General features: G+C 41.3%; 1 protein-coding gene across 4 annotated transcripts in view; it reads right to left on the bottom strand.

Annotated features, from left to right (window-relative positions):
* Positions 1-21,809, bottom strand: part of LOC102378763 (protein-lysine methyltransferase METTL21E) — a 28,377-nt gene that overhangs the window by 897 nt on the left and 5,671 nt on the right. For 2 of the 4 annotated variants that reach the window (XM_025197856.1, XM_025197855.1), the window contains exons 3-5: positions 14,024-14,181; positions 11,979-12,096; positions 4,606-10,411 (exon numbers count right to left, since the gene is read on the bottom strand). In XM_025197856.1, coding sequence (XP_025053641.1) covers positions 10,008-10,411; positions 11,979-12,096; positions 14,024-14,181 — 680 coding nt within the window. In that variant the 3' untranslated portion in view covers positions 4,606-10,007. Of the gene's footprint in view, positions 1-4,605; positions 10,412-11,978; positions 12,097-14,023; positions 14,182-21,809 lie in introns of those variants that run through there. The other 2 variants (XR_003092838.1, XM_006018607.2) reach the window with 2 other exon arrangements.

Genomic DNA, 21,809 nt, shown 5'->3' with positions numbered 1-21,809 from the left:
AGGAATGCAGCCCAGCATCAGGGAGTCACTCCCTGATGCCAAGTTCTGTGATGGGAGCTGAGGAATTTTATCACAGATTTCCAAAACTGCATGCCCTGCCATGCCAGATCTTGAACCTCTGGCATTACAGGATTTGTGATTTCTAGGATCCAAAATAAATTTGTCAGATCCAAGATGAGATCAAATTAATGTCTTCCAGGGGCATAACACTCTGAAGTTATTTAACCATAAAAATAATACACCATGAAGAACACATAGAGAGACATTGTGATCGTCTAACATCATTGTGACTTCATATTCCTGTATAGACTTCTCTTTCAAGGCCTCTAAAGCTAGATTCCTTGGAGCAGGACAGAGATGGAAATGGGGCAACTAAGAAAATGAGGTAGCAAAATATTAATCAATATTCTTGGAAACAGTGTATAAAATCATATTATTTGTGTGTTTGGAGATGGTGTGAAAGAAATAGATGAAGGCTCAAAAAGAAGAAAATTGTTCATTCTGCCCTGACTAGATTAGTTATAACCACCGCTAATGAGCTAATTTAAATCGAGGTAAGTTTCCTGTATGAGACTAATAGCACACAAGGCGTCTATTTATGGAAGGCCATTAAGCCTACCCATTGCCTTCTTCTGAGAGGACAGTCCCAGGAGGCCCTGTTACCTACAGCTTTAAAAGGGCAGGAAAAGAGAAATTAAACTCAAATTTAAGGGGGGGGGTCTTAATTAACCTGTTCCTGTTATTCAACTACTTAAGGCCAGTAAGTGATAAGAGCTTAGCACAAGATGGACATTGCCTAAACAAAATGATGGAATCAATCTAGGTTGTTCTAAATTATTCAGCCATAGTTTCTATACCATTCCTTATCTACGGAGAACTCTGTGCTTAGTCAACAGATTTCTTCTGTTCTGCTTTCCTGACAATAGCTCTTCAGGTATTTTCTCCACTAGCACAGGCTTTCATGGGAAAATGCCAGGTTTTTTAAAGCTATTTCACAGAAATTTTTCAGTCAACATGACTACAATTGTTTGCCTTGTTGGGTGCTGAGGAACCTGACCTTATAGGGCCCATGATTCCAAGCTGCCCTGGAGCCAGAGACTGTAGGTCTTGTAGGTCCGCTGTCAGCACTTCAAGATTCCCCATGTTTGAATTCCTGGGAGGGAGTTCAAGGATCCACAACTCTAGGGGTACATCTACACAAGTTGTTTACTGTGCAGTTGACTAACTATGCAGTAACATCTCGGCATCAACATGTCCGCCCCATTAGGGCACACAACTCCACATCAGACCCAATTAGGGTGTACAAAACTAATCAACTCTGCAGTAACTACAAGTCCTACCCCACTACAGAGATTTTCATGTGCAGCAGCGCACACGTAGATGCAGACCCGGCTGTTTGGGGCACAAGGGTGCTTCAGTGCAGGAACTGCCTGCCAGCTAGCCCTACACTGAACCACCCTTGTGCCCCAGCCAGCCCCTCTGCAGCATATTGAGCCTGGTCAGAGCAGCCTCAGGCTGGCAGGCCGACCTCCTGGGCCTCTTGCCAGCCAGGGCTGCTGTGAACTGGCTCAATGTGCTTCAAATGTTGCTCTACAGTTTATTGCAGTGCATTAATGGCGCATGTAGATGTGCCCCAGGGGAACTACACCATACAGACTGACCCACAGACTATGTTTCCATTTAGCCAAACATAGGCACTGACTTTTAATTTTGTTGGGGGAGGGGAGGCTAAGAGATAATGCCTCCCCCCCATGGCATGCCCAGGGCACAGCTGACTGGAGTCCGTGGGAGGGCAGAGGCAGATGCAGGCTGCCCACTGAAGGCTTGGGGCTCCCCACCCTGCTGCCCTCCCCCCCAAGAGCTCTGTACTACCATAGTGAGGCACTCCTTGCCCACCCAGCAGAAGGGGGGGCACAACTCCACACCACCACCCCTGCCCCTACTGCTGCCAGGCAGGCAGGGGGCAACTTGACATGGCAGCACTGAGTTCCCAATGGTAGGGCAGCAGACTGAGGAGCCCCAAGCCTGTAGCAGGCAACCTGCATCCACTCCTACTCAGAGCAGAAATCTGGGGGGCATGTGCCCCCATCTCCCTGCTCCCTGGTATTGCATGCTGCAGCAGGAAGCTGGCCCCCGCCCCCCACCCCCAGACAAGCTGCCTGTGGCTCTGTCCCACTCCCACCCTAGTCCTGGACCCCATACACTACCCTGACTGGGCAGCACCCCCAAGCCCAGCCTCAGCCTCTGCCCCACTCTCTCCCTCACTGTGGGGGCCTTAAATCTGCACACCACCCCCCTCCCATAGATTTACCTGCAGGCAACTGGGGGAAGATATATTCCTGGCCACCTGCATGCGCATGCACACACACATGCATGTAGCACCTCCTGCATCCCACTTACTGCAGCCCCTTGCAGGAGTCCACAGCAACCTGGGCTTGTCAGTCTTCAATTAGGGATGGATGGTCACACTGCTCTCATCTGGAGCGGGGGCAGGGCCCTCGAGCCCCCATGTACTCAGTGTCTATGGATCCTGGGGTTGCCCAGCTCCTGTTGCTTGAGGAATCGTATGTCCAAAGAATCAGGTAGCCCAAGGAGGTCCTGGGGGTCCCTGCCCTATAGCAGTCCATGTAGGACTGCCCTTGAACTGCAAACTGTGGAAGCACTGACAACTGCTGTCTGAAATTGTTGTTTACCTTTGATTATACTATGCCCACTACTTAAAAGTAATGATAGACTTGACCAGTTTGTTCATTGTCACTGCTGCTATTCAGTGGTGGGCAGCTATAAAGTTTACCAGAATTGTTTTGGCTTTAGGAAGCAGCTGCCAGAAGATGCAGAGGAGCATATTTAGTTTCAAAAAAGATTTTCAGTATTTCTGACAGGGAGTTTTATGATATTTTAGTTCTGCAAGTTTGAGGCTTTGGCTTTGCACCCTCATTCAAGATGAACAGGTTTCCAAAAATTCAATTTCATGGGATGGAAATCCAATGTCCGGGCCAGCTTTGCTTCTAGTGTGTTTTGTATGGGCCCATGCTTTTAGAAAAGTTATATACAGTATATATTTTATCTGGATGCAATTATTTCCTGTTCCTCCTTCATCTGCTCTCTCCCTCTTTCACTTGTGAAGCATTCAACCCTTGTAGGCATATAATTGCCTGTAAGATGTTCACTTCAGAGTCTTCTAACCATCAGTCTCTGTCTGCCCCCCTATCTTGCCAGATTTCTAGCTGGGCTGGGCTAGGCTGGGAAATGTCTTTCCTAATAACAGAAATGGTGAATCTAACTCAGGCGTACCTATTTCAAGGTCCTAGAATGTCTCGAGCCAATTTTCAAGACACCACAGTCCAGATGCAATAGCTGGAAAGAAGCCATACATGTTTGTTAGCTTATACAGCAAAGTGACAGCTGATCCCTCTAGATATCTGGAATCTCATTGTCAGGGCTCTTCCAAGTGACAGAACTGGTAGCTTGGAGAACAGCAGTATAATTTTACTTTTGAGGGACTTTCAAGGTGAGTAAAAGGATTTGTGGGCCATACTTTCAAGTACCAAGTGTGTCTCCTGCTAGCAAGGAATCTGTTAATCAGCACAGAATGCACATACACTCCCAAAGAGGCTGATAGCAATAACCAACCCCAAGTGCTAATTCTACCGTAAACTAACTGGCTATATTTATATAGAAGCCAGCCTCCAACAATCTGTCTGTTCTTACACTCCACTAACAGGCTTGAGTATCTGAGAATGCACATCAAGATGTGCTCCTAGGATGGCATCTGTAACTTCAGTTTTCTTCATGTGATTTGCATCTTGAATGAATGAAAACCCTTATTGCTGTGATCACTGTACTTACATGAAACAGCTGTGTCTTGCCAGGATCTCGTTCCCTCTCTGTCAGATTTATTTGAGGTCATTTATAATGATGGTCATTGTTACCTGGAGTACAGGTAAACTTGCAGGTTGATAAGAGAGACAAGAGTCAGGTCTACATTTGGAAGCACCCCTGACAGTCTGAAGAATCCTACCAGAGCCTGCATCTCAGGCCAAAACCCTGATGTTGGTCAGAATGTGTGGTATCCGTGGAGCCTGTAAAGACTCATTATTCTTCTATAACTTGAGTTATCCAAAATGTGAATACCATGTTGCCTCCAACATTTTCACCTAACTCCTTCAGGCTAGTGACAATGAGAATGTGTCTGCACCAGCTCTTAAAATGAAGAGAAGTCGATAAGGTCATGTGATGCTGCTCATACTGTGCCGTCTCACAGGTGTGTAGTATTTGGCACAAGCTGTTTGCTTCTCAAGTAGCACCAGTATGCAAGTGACATTCTTTGAAATGCCTTGGCAAGTTGGAGGAGGTCCCTGCCTACTCCATGTAGCTACTCCTGCCAAAGACAGATCGGGCTGGAACATCCTACCTACAGCCTCCACTGAACAGTACAAGTTCTCTTGAACCAGTTATTAGAGACAAAAGCCAAGCTTAGCCAACTTCTGGCTGAAAATGAAGCCTGTTTGCTTAATGGAAGCACCATGTTATTATATAGTAATAAGGTGAAGCCAAAAAGACACTATACTCATATGGAATTAATATTAAGATAAGGTTGTTCATTACTTCAATATTTAATAGCAAAACACAAACATTTTAGTAGACTTCCCAACAGACTAGGTTGAGAATATGTTGCATGATGCTAAGAAGAATAAATTGCAGTAATGTTTTTATAAATAAAGAGAAAATTAAAAATAAAAACATTAACAATTGAAATGCAAATTATTTAAGGCAAGGTAATGCTAAATACTGCCAAGTTACTTTATATATATAATCATTGTTTACTAGGTAATTGTTTGATTAGAACATAAGAAGGTAAGGTAAAATTATATGTCAAACCAGTTGCCTGGTATATATCCCAATTTAGTCAACCTTTATCCCCATATCCTACATAATCCAACAATTATGCTTCTCTAGCAATTCTGCAGAAGTGGAGCACTTTTACCTAGAAAAATCTACTGGATTTCATTGCTTTCTCCTTTTTTGAGACAAGTACGAGCTATATAGTTAACACCAAGGATTTTTAGACTAGAAAATAGGTGTGGTAGCATGGTAGCTACGTACAATGTGAATACGCCCACGATTTAGCAATCCAAGCACTTGTATAAACACTTGTGATTTTGTGGGGGTTGTTTGCATTGTTTTGTAATTGGAAAAAAATTTTCTGGTCACTGTTTAAACAACCATAAAAGTTATAGTCGTTGACAAACTGGCTCTGAAAACCATAGTCTATGACATTATTCAGAGAGGGCAACTCAGAGAGGGCTATAACCAGGGAACAGAAATAACTCCTGTAATCAAATCCAGTATACAACTTCTCATTGTTCATGGCTGATAAACTGGCAGTCATAACACAGGACAAAAGGTCACAGTACAATACTTCAAATAGTCAACTAGGGCATTCTAAGGATGTTTCATATAGCTTTGCAGGCTAGAGTTGTGAGAAAGGAGAGTAACATTACAATACAGCAAATACTAGTTCACCTTAGGGGTCTCATCCTGAATCCATTTTCTGCGCAAGTCTTTTCTTGACTTCAAAGGTAGTTCAGCCTGTGGACAGCCTAAAGAACTGAGTCCTAAATCAAGAAATAATCAGCATAAGCAACCTGTCAAAAGCAGCTGTATTTTATTGCTTTTTGTGTAAAAAAGGAGCTTTCCATTTTCTTCTTGCACAAAACCTTTTCTTCTCCAAAGAACTTTTCACTGAGTAGGCTTCAGTTTTGACATAACTAGATCATTTCATTCCTAGTAAACACCAATACTGTCCATTTATTTGACCATGAAATGTTTCCAAACAGAGTGAGCTGTGGAATACCAGGACTGCAGCCACATACCCACAGGAGTTAAAAGGATTCTAGAAATGACAGAGAGCCTCCCATATTGCATTTGTTTTTCTATTAAGAAAAGTTCTGAGCTCTTTTCCTGGTGCAGAGCACCTTAGAAACATAAATAGATCTGCTAGGATGGAAAGATTTTCATTATTTCCTAGAAATTCTGAGTTATTAATTTTCTCCCCAGCCAAGTTAACCAGCCCTAGACTTTTAGTATGCTCTGCCACTAGAAAGAGAAAATGAGATTATGGTCCTTGCTCTCAATATCCCTTGCTCACAACCCACCTGAACTGTGCTTAGAGATACTAATTACTTTACGATTAACCACAAAGCTCCTTTCTTTGCTGGCTGTTTGCAGCTGAGTTGTCTCCTCTGTTGACATCCGACATGTCCCTGGATCACAAAGAAAACCTCAGTATTCAGTAGGCAGTATGCTCTAGGGGAACAAGGGCAGAATTGAAAAAAACTCATGATCCCTATATGACAATACTGGCTTGTCATTCACAGGTCTTAGTCAAGCCACTTAATTTTTCTCCCTTCGTTGTCCTAGCCATAAAAATAAATATAATAAAGATTTACAAGATAATATAATAAATATTTGTCACAAGAGCAGTAATTGTAATTAATATATTTTGTAAAGCATCCTAAACAAGTGGCAGAATTAAACAGAATTTAAACTACTCCTGGTCACTGCAAAAGTTGTCATGAACATTACAGCTGTCGAGGAAAACTATAGTCCCTGATAAGGAGACATCTGCAGTCTCTGGGGGAGGTTGGAGTCTGTAGGGGTAGAAGTGGTAGGCTAGAAGCGCCTGAGTTGCATCAAAAATCAAAGAACTGCCCAAGTTTAACAACACATGGACCTAGGAGAGTAAAGGTATGCCAGTTTCTATAGCCTGTGGCATAAAAGGAGGGATATGTCCATCAACAGTTCCAGCTACGCTTAACTCCTCAGCTTGAATGACCAGGTGCTTGTTCACAGCCAAATCAACTAGGGTCAGTCTTTTGCATGGGACCAAAGAAGGGCTCAAACTCATACCTCAAGAGCCACAACAAGGTGCCTGAACTGCTCTGCCACCAAAAACTTTGTCCTTGTCAGAACACTTGTCCTTGACCAAAGCTTTCTAAACTCTCAGCATCAATCCAACACAAGAAGCTTTTCTGCACCAATAACATGGCAGGAGCTTCAACAGCTCACATGTTTACATAACAAATCAAGAGCTTTAGTAGTGTCCAAAGAACTGTCCCACTCTGCATCCCTACATCTGATTTGCTTCATGCACAGCAGCATGGCCACACCAGCCAGGAATCTATACAGTTAAGGGACAAACAATTATTTTTTATGCTCATTCAAAATAATCTTAACAGTCTCTCTCTGACAGTGATTCTCAACCAGGGTGCCAAGGCACCCTGGGCTGCCTTGAGATCCTTTCAAGGGTACCACAGCATGCCATACAACATTAGTATTGTTACGTCTACAAACAAGATTTTCAAAATAAAGCTAGATATTTAAAATAGGAATTGATGGTCTTAAAATGATTCTGGCATTCTGTGGTATTTCTGAGTTCTTTACAACAGAATTGCTCTAGTATTTTTCTGTAGTTGTAACCCCCCTTGTACTATACAAGGGAACTTTTCAAAAAGCATCCATCTTGGGAAGGTCAGTGAGACCCCCCCGCCTTAAGCTTGGTGGGGTAATGTTGGTGGCTGCTGGCCCTGGGGGGGTGTACCACTGAAGGAGAGGAGAGTAGCAACCAGGTTCAAGGGTGCATGTGGCAGGTGGGGTCCAGTGTTCAGAGAGAACTCTGTGAACAGGGCAGGGTCATTTCTAACTGCAACAGACTGTCCTGTTGGAAACATCGACTGATCAGGGTTGGGTGAGCTCTGGCTCCTGCTGGCAGAGGGCAAATCTGTTCACTGTCTTGAGAACTGAAAAGCATTGAAGGAAATGTTAATAACTTTTTTCTCAGCCAGACAAATATGCATCCTGGTCTGGGCACCTGCTGGGAAGAAGAAACAAACAGCACAAGTATACTGGATCTATCCAGAGGCTTCAGAGAAGATGGATTCAATCTGCAGTGAAAGCAGTTCTCAGAAGTTTGAATAGCCCTTGTAAGAGTGTGGTAGATCCTGCATAAGCTGGAGTTTCAGGTGCAAATGTCAAGAATTGAGCATCAAAACCTGAAACAAAGTGAAGAAATTCTTAGGGATGGCAAAACTGCAGCCATCCCTAAGATGGTCTGCAGCTTATTCATCACTGAGGAACAGTAAGATGTTCATATATTGTGATTTTTAATGTTTTCTTTGTAAGGTTTTCATTTATTGTTTGCTGTCCACTTGTTGATGTAGTATTAAGATAATTCTGAACTTTTTTTAAATTCGTTTTTAGAGAAAAATTCAACAACGCTAGGGGGGTGTATGTATGTGTGTGCGTACACCTCTCAGTTAAATACACACACAACCCTCTGGGTTCAATTTTACACACACGCACCCCTATTTGTATATATAGAGAACCCAGAGAGTTGTGTGCCTAATATTGCATTTAATCTGGCATTTTCCAAGGGGTGCTTTCAGTCTAAGAATATTGAGAAACAGTGCTCTATAAGCTACCCAGATCCAGTGGTGGCAAACTCAGCTGGTCCTATGGGCCAGAAGTGTGGTGCAGGGCTCGATGAATGGTGCATGGCCAGCTCTGAAGGCCAGATCAGGTCCACATACCATTTCACCCCTCTTCCCCAACCATGCTGGATCCAACTCACATGGCACTTGCTCAAGTCAGCTCAGGACTATATTGCATATGTCACATGTGCTGGGCGAGCCCAGGACAAGCACCATACACAGCACTCATTGTGGCTAGTCAAAGACCTGTGCTGCATGCAGCACCCTTCCCAGAGCACCCAAAGAGGGGGATGTGTCCCATGCAGTGTGCATCCCACACCAGCTGGTGTGGGCACCGCAGATCCTGTATGAAGCACAGATCCCAGATGACCCAGGGCAGAGCCAATCTGGCATGCCATATGCATTGTGTGGGTCAACTCCAGACCCAGAGGCAGTACCAAGATCCAGAGGATGGGGCTTCCCAGGCTGCATCCAGCCCACAAGCTCTATCTTTGACACCCCTACTGTATGGCATTTTGGCAGAAGGCACGGAAATGGGGCACCTTACAGACCAACTCATGCAAAGAAGAATAAGCTTAGGCTTCATTGTCAAAGTAGTCTACAGCCTATGAAACCTCATACGTCTCTGAATGAGTTAATCCATAAGATACCACACTGCCTTGCCTTCTGCCTAATTTCAGACCAACATCGCTAACTACCTCTCTCTATTTATGGTGTTGAGCAGTATCACATTGTTGTGCTCTCAGAGACAGATCCACAGTGGTAGATTCTGAGAGGAGCAAAGCTCCAAGGATTGGATATTTTTAGAACCAGAGCTTGGTTATATGTTGTAATATCCTTATGCAATATTTTTTTTCCAAGTAGTAAGTTGCTAAACTCCCTGCTTATCTTTAAGTCCATTCCTGATATTACACTGCTGTAAGATCCTTGACATTTGGAAAGTACAAGGAAGGATGGTTAACCAATGAATCATAGAAATTAGACAGGAAGTATTTAGTGGATCACATTCTCCCCTATTATCAGTAGGTACTTGTTCACTGTTGCACTTTTTCCAGTCAACCTTATTGGCCTTTGTGAGCTATTAAAAGAGAGACTCTTAACAGTGTGGGACACCGTGAGGTGAGCAGTGTGCAATTTGATACCACAACTTTTAAAAAGAAAGATTTTACTATAGCATTATGCTTCTTATGGTCTCCAATCTTATCAGGTGCTGTTGTAAACTGTAACTAAGGCCTGTTGGCAACAGTACTACTGCTATGTGGATCATTCATTCCATAATATGAATAAATTTCTAAATAGAAATTTGTCTATAAGTTCCACTAGTTGGAAATTCAATTTAGCATTTCTTTCCAGGTATATAAAGGAATTAATATTTTGCTTATGTCATAGCATCAGTTTCCCTCTAAAATACTATCCACTAAGGCTTCTGCAATTATTAAAATAGAACCTATTAAAATAACTAGTTGTGAAATATTCTAGTCCCACTTTCACACACACATAATTCAGGTTGAATTATCATACTTCTTTTCTGCTTTTTCTCATTGCCTTATACAATGTTATGTTTAAACTGGGGAAATCAGACAGTACCTCCAGGTCAAACAGTTCCTGAAATCTGCCTACAAATTGGTTCTCTTTGTCCAGCCTAAATCTCATAGCCCAGAGAATAACAGTGTTATCTTTGCACAAGTGATCAAAGGTGAGGAGGAGTTCATCAAGGAAGGGATGATAGTACACTACATCAGCAGCCATGATGTAGTCAAACTGACATGAAGACCAGGGAAAGTTCTTTTCTAAATCAACACCCCATGACAGCTCTTTAACTTGAGGTTGATGCTTGCATTTCATTTTTGTGTTTTGAAGAATGTTGTACTGAAGGTTTCCAAGCACTTCAGGCAGATCAGTGGCAGTCACATATGCACCTACAACAAAGGAAAAGTTATATTAACTGCTGAATATATTTTAAGACTTGAGCAATATCTGTACAGAAACCATTTTGCACAACTCATTGTTTTTTCCAAATCTCTTCAAATATAGAGATACAATATACCTATAAAAGTTCACAGTATTTTTTATCGAAATATCTCTTAGGTTTCTCATGCAACATACGTACACACACAGTACCCCTCCAACTTCATTAAAGTATGCTTCTGCTCAGCAAAGTGACTCATATAGCATGGGGGAGGTACAGAAGAGAGGGTTCTACATTTGTTGCATCTTTATATCATCTTTTGTATGAAATATTTTCTTTCTGTAGATGGGGGTAGAGCAGTGGATGTGATGCGCTTTGACCTAGTAAGGCTCTTGACACTATATGTGGACAGACTGGAAAGAGTCCAGTGGAAAGCAAGAACAAATTAATAGTGGTATGGAAAGCATGGTTTATGCAGATAGACTGAAAGTGTTATGGTTATTTAGTCTCTAGAAAAGAAGACTGAGGAGGGATTTGATAATAGTCTTCAAATACCGAAGGACAGTTATAGATAGTATGGAAACAGGCTTTTTCTGTAGCTGTACAGGACAGGACTAGGAGCAATGGACTTAAGTTGCAGCAGAGGAAATTTACATGGAGGATTAAATGAAACTTTTGGACTATGAGGGTGGTCAAGCATTAGCTATCTAGGGAAGTTGTGGAATCTCCATCCTTGGAAATTTTCAAGATCAAGTTGGACAAACATTTGACTGGGATGGTTTAGTCAGAGACAATACTGCCTTGAGCAGGGGAGACCTTATGAGGTCCCTTTCAATCCTATTTCCCTATGATCCTATATACATGTGAAGAGATGGAATTTTCCAGCAATTTTCCAGTCAGATGGGGATCTGGCAATCATTCTAGTTTCTTTTCTTCTCATACAATTTCAAAATAAAAGGCTCTTCAATTACATTGGAATGGCTAGTGATTCTTTTTCCTCTTATTAAAGAACAAGCAATCAGGAGAGAAACTATAATGGGCATTACTTGAGTCAACATGGAAGACACACAAAACAGAAATGGCTTTAGCTACCAAGGGGTTACATAATTTACTCCTGAAAGAGACTGAACCTGAATTTAACTTCTAATGCCTCAAACTTCCTGCCCTGAAAGAAAGTTTTATACCAAAAACATCTTATTTCCATCTTCTGTTTAACACTGCACAGGACACTAGCCTCCTTTACTGAACCATGAGACTGGAAGAGGTTTCTTTAGCTATCGAGTCCAGTCTTCTGTTTTCACAGGTTACCATTTATGCAAGAATTCTCTAAAATCACCTTTGAACATTCCCTAATCTCCCTTATAAATCTGTTTGAAAGTGAAGGCCAAATACTATACAGATCACAGCAGAACAGATTTACAAGGTTATTGAAAGTCTTTCTGAATTCCCCCTCCTCTTTGTTGCTTTCAAATATATTAGAGGAACTAAATAGTTTGCTGTACCCACCAGTTGCAATAGCTATCAATATTCATCTTAGTGAAGTTTCCAACATTAGCAAAGCAATAGCATGTACTTACCGAGTAAACTGGCCACTATAGAGACGAGCCCTGTTCCAGCTCCAATCTCAATTACATTTTTATCAACCAGACTGTACTGTTTAGAATTTGTTTCCAAAAAGTAACACAGAACAAGAGCCTATGAGGATAAAAGAAAAGAAAACATATTAAACAAAAACTGCAATTACTCTGTACGCACACGCAAAAATCCATTGGCCCACAATCACTGTCCTTTGTGACACACGCAGGTAGATTTTTTTAAAACAAAATGAAATGTTTATGCAATTGAATTCATGTCTAAACACAGTTATAAGACAGTCATTTTCAACTCCAGCTTTTTCAAGAATCTACCACCCAGTCAGTAAAGACTCTGCCTCCCATCCATTCCCAGCAGTGGATGGCCTCAGCTGGTTCTACTTCCCAGTTTATGGAATAGCATAATCAGTCACAGCCACTGAATAATACCACCGTATACTTCAGTAACATCCAAGATTCTCAAAGCATTTCACAAGTATCAGATATTGTCATGTGATCCCATTCCACCCTCCCCTGTCCTATAGAGAAGTATCACTATCCCCATTGTATGGAGGTAGAACCTTTAGGCACAGACTGCTAGAAAGATTTGCCCAAACTCACCCAAAAAGCACATGATGGAGATAGGAATAAAACCCATATTTCTTTATTTTCACTTTCATTGCTCTTAGTGTAAATTTCCAGACATTAGATACTGCTACAGCTTTGTCTACCAAGTTAAAGAGTCCTCTCTAGCTTCCTTCACATCCATGTACTTTACAGACTGTGATTAAAGTATCCTTTTAGATTTGCTTCTTTCCCTGCTTCCCACAGCTTATTCTCAACATTTATTAAGCGTATGCGGTTTTGGCATCTTAAGGAGATGTCATCAGCAGTGTGAAGAGCTTGAAAGCCACAGGTAGCATAGTAAATGGACATGAGTCAACAATGTGGGACATGGTTTGAGCTTGTCCACAAGGGCATTTGTTGTTATTGGTGAAGGCCCTGTTGGTATAGGTTTGAAGCACAATGACCCTGTCCGGTTTAAAAATGGTTAGAAGTGCCCAATAACAGCATAGCCAGTTGAATCTTGGTTGACTGACTGTAGGGTCAGAGAAGATATGGTGATTGATTGGTCCTTGTGCTGACCATTCTTTGTGCCATCAAGTAACTAAGGAGGGTTTTGAAAGTGTGGACCATGTTGGACGTCTTGAGGGGAGCTGAGCTATTGGTGGGTGGAATACGTCCCAACGCACTGGCAGAATAGGATTATCATGGAGTCTGGCTAGTAAATTTACTCCAGCATTTGTGTGGCAAAGATGAGGAGGAGCAATGTCACTGAGGACTGGTAACCATGTGAGTAGAGCGGGGTCCAATCCCCCGCAAAAAGGCAACCGTTGTGTGGGGTGGTTTCTATGAAATAGTTTAGCTCACTGGTGAAGCAAAAATTACTGCCTCTATTTCATATGCAAAAACAGACTGGGGCAAAAATTGAGAACTATTTCCAAGTTCTAGTAAAAGGTAGATGCCACTTCGGGTACAAAATTCCCTTGTTCCCATGAAAAGGAACAACAAATGAGATTGTTGCCAGTTCCTCTTATCTCCTTGAAATAGCGATGACTAGTTGGAAACCACTTATAAAAGTGCTCCAAACTGTACAGAAAAGCTCTGTTCTTTGTTTCATTTATCAAAGGTTAAGAAGGAAATGAGAGGCATTGACACAGACTAGACACTAAGATCAAACAAACTGAATTTTCTTGTCTCTCAAGAATGAGAGAGAAAAAGCCTTTATCTAAGTCTTCAGCAAAGAAACCAGGAAGCCCTGTGGACTCAGCAAGTCAGTGATTAATTCTATGGATGCAAAGCCAGTTCCCACTGACAGAGCTAACATAAAAGGATTTCTGGGTTGCACAGCAGAAGCAAAGAAAAATGCAGAATAACATTTCCCTTGATTTTACAAGATTCAGCAAACAGCTTTGTTATGCAAAGCAATTTAAAATGCTAGAGGCTTTTAGTGCACTAAACAACAGTAATGGTGCATAATAATACTGTACCGATGGCCACACTACTGCCCCATAACAGTCAGTGGCTTCTGTAATTTTTATCTGGTGGCCAACAAAGTGAAAACTTTCCCAGGACTTGTTAGTTATAAGAGCAGGAGAAAAACGTCTTCTCATGATTTCTACAACTAAATGTCCATCTTCCTTTTTTCCTGAAAGTAAAATGATAAAGATCATATAAGTAATACAGATGTGTAACAGGATGACATAAAAGCTATTGCTGTAATCTGACAGTTCACCTAATTAATTACAACCTTGACTTCAATTTTGATAGCTCATGTAAGACAATGCCTTTTTTCTCCTTTTGCTAATGAAGCTCTTTACAAAACATATTAAAGAAAATGATCAGAAGGGTGATAATTTCTAATTTGTTTAAGCAATGAAAAGGGCTGTTTTAGGTATTTTTCTAAGAGTGGCTGCCTTGTTCTTGATTCTCGTTCTGTTTGCATGCTTCACTTTTCCTTCCTGTGCCCTTTAATGTCTCAGCCTTCTAAAAGTACAAAAAGGATCACAATATCATCTATAATGCTGTCACTGAACTTTTGAAACAGATATTATCAGCACAAATTATGACAGCCAGGAGAAGAAAGCACTGTTGTTGAAAGGCAAACCTATCCATCCAGCTCATCATACCCTTGTACATTGTATCTTTCCCCTTGGCTAGATAGCCCAAATATCTTCCTTGTTGCTATGTGAAAGATGTTTATGACAGATGACAATCCAGGGCAGCTTTCGTCTACCATACACGGTTGTGTAGTTGAATAGAGAATTAGCTTTGGTTGTATTTTCATCACAATGACACAGTGAAATATTGTGTTGCAATGGCTATGTACAGCCATATAATGCTGACAGATCAACTTGCATTATAATCATATAATTATGCAATACTGGTGTAAATACCATAATCATAAAAGAGACAGTAATTATCAATGTTATATACACTAAAATGTATTTTTATATTTTATAGACTAAATCATGTGAAAGGTTCCTTAGTTAATTAGTGGGAGGTTAGTTAGGTAAGTGTGCCAGATTACAGCACCTTGCAGGGCTAGCCAGAATCACTTTGCTGACTCATTCCAATGTCATGTCAAGCAAATTCTCATAGCTAAGGTAAGAGGGGTTTGATTCTCCTTCAAAAGCAGAAGGAATGGGAACAGATTTTGAGGATGTTGCAGCATGATCTTGTTAAAGGAAAAGCCTAGAAGACAATCACATTCAGAAAGAAACTTGGGCTGAAGATTTTTTTTTCTTTTGATGTTTTTAAACAATAAAGGAAATCCTTGGAATGGGGCAATATAGACCTTATGCTGAGTCTGCATACTTGATTTGGAACTAGAAGGACAACTTCTCCTTTAAAATAGGTCTACTCAGTCAGCTGTTCAGTTTGCACTGAATTCCATACATTTTAAATAATAGTATTATAGTGTTTGGTCCAGAAGCAGTAGCTTTAACATTTTATAGAATGCATTCCAGCAATTCCTAACACATATTAAATATAAAGGAAGAGATAAATGCATGAAATTTCTTTCCTTAATAAGTTCTTAGCTGATTAGAAGGGAAGGAGCACAGGCAAATGTTAAACAGCACCTAACGTTGAGGACAAAAAAAATGAAGACCATATTAAACTGGAACTGCAAGAGGAATGCTGATAAGTTCAGTTTAAGAACCCAAACAAGAATTTAGCCAGAATGATAGTACAAATATTTCTTCTAAATAGAATACATAATGACCATAAAGCAATCAGGATTTAGTTTTAGGGCTCTTCCATGAACACCTACAGTTGCAAAACATTCTCTCAACACCTTTGTGGTGCAGTGGGATAGCACTGATTCAAAAGGAACATTGCCACCTACTGACTCATGAACATAGTTTCCTGAGGAAAATGCTTAATTCCTTCCGAGTATAACTTGGCCAGACCTTACTGAAGCTTTCAAGATCTGACAGAAGCACAGCACAACACTACATAGCATCAGGGTATGTAAGTTTGCTGTGTCCTATAACTCTCGGTTGGATCAGTACATTGCAACATAGCATTTGACTTACCATTATTCAGCTCTGTAACAGCATGTTCTTCCCTCCTACAGAAGCTACACACTCTTTTACCTACAGAGTTTACCATCCACATTTATCATTCAAACCCATTACTTGTAAATATTTGAACATCATGTATCAGCTAGAGAAGCTCTGAAGCTGTGGCTAGGACCACGTGGCTTTATAATTAGCTGTCATCTTGGGATTAATGAGCATGACACCTGGACAGATAAACTGGCCTGACTCTTGTATGGCACCCTAGTGATGTAGTGCTTGCCCCAGAGAAAATAGCAATTTAAAAATGACAACCCACACAAATATGCCACACTTTCCAATTACTCTGTTTAGAAATGAGTCTGACTTTGAGCTAGGCAAAAGCTCTAAATAATTCCACTAACACTCTTCCGTACCTGGGTTTAAATTTTACAAAGTGACAAGAGACTTAGGGGCCAAATTGGCATACTCCAAATACATCAGATTTTCAGAAACTACTGAGAAAAAACTTCTGCTATCAGAGCCCTTTCAAGCATGTGTCTGGGCACCCAAAGTTACAATTCAGGCCATAAATTAAATCTTTAATTACCTATATTATATGTCACTAAAAGCACAGTCATCTAGCTCAAAACAACTGTGGTTCTTTGAAATGCATTGTCCACACACATTCCCCCATTATTGATGCTCATACCTACAAGGCTGCCCATTTCTGAACAGTGGTACCCATTGGAGCAGCCCTTGAACTCCATATAACCTCACACCGTCTTGTAACCAACAGCACAAAAGGACAAGGCATCCTCAAGCGACACTGCTCCTTTGCAAATAAACAGTCCTATGGGGGCTCTATTTATCCAAATCAGAAAGGCAGAGGGGAGGGGTTTTGCAATCCACATGCACAGGGCATCTTGAGGAACCATAATTACTGATAGGTAAGCAACACTTTTTTCCTTTTTAGAGTAATGATTGTCCATAAGAATTTCACCCTCAGTGAGGAACAAGGTGTTGTTTCACTGGTGGAAAACTAGTAAGAGGAGTCAGTCCTGCTTGATCAGTAGTTGCAGTGAACCCTTGCTGAACTGGAATCCAATATGGAGTCCTGCACTAAGAATAAAATGTTACAGGCGTGAAATGAGTTCTGTGTTACTGTTCTAAATCACAGTTTGGTTTCACCAGAGTAAAGTATAGTTTAGGAAAGAGAAACAAAGAATTCACTAGAGGAAATGACATGAGGAAATCTGGAACCACTTTAAGTGGAAATTTTGGATGAAGTCCTAGGTTAAAACTGTCTTCATGACAGAGTGGGAGACCTATCATGAGTGTCTCAATAGCTTTTGCCATTTCACCTAACCTAATGATTCCCAGAAATATGTTAATTGTTGAAGGAAACCAGTTATCATCCAACTAGTACTATATTAATAACCCAGTGCAAGGGGGGAGGGCACAATGCTCTGAACCTCAGCTGAGCAACTTCTCCCTAAAAACATCATCCATCCAGCAACCAGGTTGCCAGGTGTAATATGCCGCGTCCTAAGTCAGGATCTAGCTATTTTCCTAAGAAACCCAGCTGGGCAGAACCAGTACAAGAATGGGTAATTAAGCAAATTAGCCAGGACTGAGAGCCAAAGCTACTTATGCTGTGCTAAGGCTACAATGCTGACACAATGTGCTCATTGCCCCTGCTTTGTCAAAAACCTAGAGTGAGCTTGCTAAGGCATGGGATTTTGGCACCAGCACAATACAGCCTGAGGAGCTGAGAGTTAAAAATGGCTCCCTCCAGCACTCTCACAGGGGTGACTGGGTTACCAGGAGGTTCATAGGATCACAGGAAAATAGGGCTGGAAGTGACCTCATAGGATCATCTAATCCGGCCCCCTGCTCAAGGCAGGATCATCCGTAAGTAAACATCCCAGCCAAATGTCTTCCTAAACTGCTTCTGAAAATGTTCAGGTATGGAGAACCCACAACTTCTCTAGGGAGCCTGTTCCAATACCTGACCATCTCATAGTCAAAAAGTTCCTCCTAACCTCCAGCCTAAATTTCCTATGCTGCAGCGTGAACGTCTTGTTCCTAGTCCTGTCCCTTACAGACAAAGATAAAAAGCCCATCTCCATCCTCTTTATAATCACCCTCCAAGTATTTGAAGACTGTTATCAAATCCCTCCTCAATCTTCTCTTCTCCTGGCTAAATAATCCTAGTTCTTTCAGCCTTTCCTTATAAGTCTGGTCTTCCAAGCTTCCATTCATTTTGTTGCCCTGCACTGGGCTCTTTCTAAACTGTCCGCATTCTTCTTGAAGTGTGGGGCCCAAAACTTCAAAAAGGGACACAGACCTCCAGTTGAAACCTCACCAGTGCTAAATAGAGTGGAAGAATCACTTTCCTTGATTTACAAGCAACACTCCTGTTAATACAACACAGTATGCCATTGGGCTTTTTTTTTTTTTTTTTTTTGCAACAAGAGCACACTGTTGGCTCGTATTCAGCCTATGGTCCACTGTAACCCCCAGATTACAGTACTGCAACCTAGCCAGTCTCTCTGCATTACTGCAGTCTAGCCAGTCATTCCCCAGACTGTATTTGTGCATGCAGTTATTCTGCCTCAAGTCTAGGACTTTGCAGTTCTCCTTGTTGAATCTCATCTCATTGACTGGGGACCATTTCTCCAGTCTATCTTGGTTATTCTGGATCCTAGCCCTACCCTCCAAAGTGTCCACAGTTCCACCTAACTTGGTGTCATCTGCAAATTTGCTAGATGTGCACACGATCCCATCATCCAAATCATTAAGGAAGATGTTGACCAATACCAGGCCCAGGAGAGACTACCTTGTACTCCCCACCAAAACAGTTCACAAAACATATGTATCTGGACTACAGCACCAGTCAAGTACCAACATAACAGGCTGTTGGAACCCAAAGGGAAGGGATCAGTGGCAGTGATTTGAGGACCAGTGCTGTAGCTCCTTCATTAAGGAGCAGAGCCAAGTCACAGAGGGACAGTGGTTGAAAAGTAGTGACCTGGTGTCTGCTATAATTAGACTGAACCCTGGCCTGGAGGGAGGAGGCTGAACAGGAAAAAGAAAATTGACATAACTAAAAAGCAAACATATGATTGTATACTGCTCAGCTCAGAGAGTGCATGTGATGCCTTTTCTGAAGGAATATAATTGTATAACATTTTGCCTGAAAATAAGGGCCAGCTCTTTTGAAATATTGTTTTCTAGCAAGATCCCTTTTACCTTGTTAATTCAAAGTTGTAACTTCTTCTATATTTTCATCTTCAATAATAATCTCTAAATTACCTGGTTATTGAGATATTTACTATATGAACATATTGATTTAGTTTAATAGTGGCTAAGAAAAACAGACTGAAAGAAAGAGAACAGCTTGAAATTAGCTACCACACAATCGATGCTCAAAGAGTTCTGAAGAAACAATGCTGAGCCATTAGCTGTAACTATTCCACTTCCTGGTTACAGAAAAAAAGGTAAAGGCCCATTTTGACAAACTGGGCCCAAAGATGAGAACACAGGAACTCTGGCTCCATAAAGAGACTCATTGCTTGCAAATGGGATATTATTATTTGGGAGCTAATTAGACTGACGGGTACTGACCTGGGATGTTAGAAGAAGCTAGACCCCCTAAAGTTACAATCAGAGGATTTTAAACTTATAGGTAAGACATTCATGTAAACATACTGCTTTTTCAGCACCCCCCCTCCTCCTCCCTGCTGCCCTTAAGCTTTGTTCATATAATGGTAATCAAGCAATACTTTTGGTTTAGGAGGGCTGTCTGGACTGATCTGAGACTCCTAAAGATAAGACCCACAGATAGTGAACCCTGTTAGTGAGTACAGTGAAGAGTCAAAATACTGTTGCCCATGGGCCAGTTGAGGAAAAGAAGAATCACATGATTCCATCCCAGAACAAGTAAAGCTACGTGGTCTGATGCCCAAAAGAACGCATAGAGACACACCAGGAAGGGACCAGAGGTAGAGGTAGCCCTGGAACCGTGGGGAATAAAGATGAATTACTATTTTAGTAACACAGACATATACCTTAAAAGCTACTGAGATTTGTTTTAGATATGTTTATTATATTTCAGACATTTGTTTTAATCCCCTTGGTTAAAGAAATTTTACCAAACCCTCATAGGGTCTATTCCTGGGAAGACTTGAATACCTACAACTGCCATTGAGCTTCTTCGCTCTCCCTGGATCAGAGCCTTCTTATAATTAGTTCCACTGAAGCCAGTATAGACCAAAGGACTCCCCACAAATGTAAGGACAGCAAGACTGGGGTCCAAGCTCATCATTATTCTGCCATTTTATGTTTCCTACATGTCTCTACCAAGACCTACTGAAGACTGAGGGAAGAAAAAAAATAAGTGAATACTAATCATGCCCTTGACTGACCTGGAAAAGTTCTCAAGAAGGGCTTTGCAGAAAGCTGAAATATAGCAATTGTCAGACATGCTTGCAGAAATTATCAGAACACTAAATCCTTCCAATGCTGAACACATGCCAAGAGTAAGCTTGCTACTATCAAACTATATAAAAACATAGCATTTTTCCAGATAATGACTTTTCCCAGAACAGCGCTACTGAAGGGGTGGCCCATGGGCTGTAAGGGGTTAACACCTAGCCCATGGGTTCAGGCCAGCCACAGGTCCTACCACCACTCCTGCTGCTGTTCATGCTGCCACTCCAGCTTTCTTTCCTGCACCCATTTCTGGGTGTGGGACAGCATAGCACTTGGGTGCTCAGTGCTGCACTGTTCATGCAATGAGTGGGGAGAATGGCAGCAGGCAGTCAAAGGTATACCTGATCTTTCAGAAGGTGGATGGTCCTGACCTAGACTACTAGAACAATTTTTCTTGACTTAACTATAAGCTCAGTAAAGGGCAAAGTCAATACTACTGCTATGGTGGTGCCTGCAAAGAGGGGACTGTACCCTTAGATTTAGGCAAATAAGTGCATCTGTGTTACTTTTGAAATAAATACTCTGAAGTACAACAACAGCAGAGAACATTTACTTCTAGTTAAGATTTATGTATTTTATTCCCCACAATAAAAGAAATGTAAACACCATGCTCATGCAACATAATGGTTGAAGTATGCACGTGCACAGAACCAGAAATGCCAAGTCACAATTCCCATGTTACAGTGATTGATTGTACCTGAATCCTTAACTGGTACATCCAATAGGAGAAGACTTAGCAGTCTGGTATGGGTATTCTGTTTCCCTTGGTACCTTGACTGAAACTAGGCAGTTTCAGTCCCAGTTTCCTAGCTGATTAAGGTCCAAAAGACCCTCATACTCACTGCTACATAAAACAGGCTCAGTATTTTACCCAACCAATAGTCAATTGTAGCTTTCACTTTTAAGTAATTTTTCAGCTAAGAACTATCAAAAGATTCCAACCAGATTTAAGACCCCATTGTGCCATGCTGTGTACAAACAGAGCAAGAGACAGCCTCTTCCTCAAAGGATGATAATATGAAGTTTATAATATAAACTTTAGTATTATTATTGTTGTAACCAGACATCACATTTATCCCAAAAGAAAACCTTTCATCTCAAGGTCTATAGATGTACAAGTCCACTGTCCCACTTTAAGTACCTGTGAAGTAGGCAAAATTAAAAAAAAAAAATGCTAGCACTTTTTCCTCAGGATCTCTCTGGGTATACTTGTAAGGCAACAAACAGATGTTGCATTTTTCCCAGGATAAACTATTTTATCCCAGGACAAAGTGCAATT

This window comes from Alligator sinensis, unplaced genomic scaffold (genome assembly GCF_000455745.1).
Source record: "Alligator sinensis unplaced genomic scaffold, ASM45574v1 scaffold46_1, whole genome shotgun sequence".
Classification (NCBI taxonomy): domain Eukaryota; kingdom Metazoa; phylum Chordata; order Crocodylia; family Alligatoridae; genus Alligator; species Alligator sinensis.
This window is presented reverse-complemented; position numbering and strand designations above follow the sequence as displayed.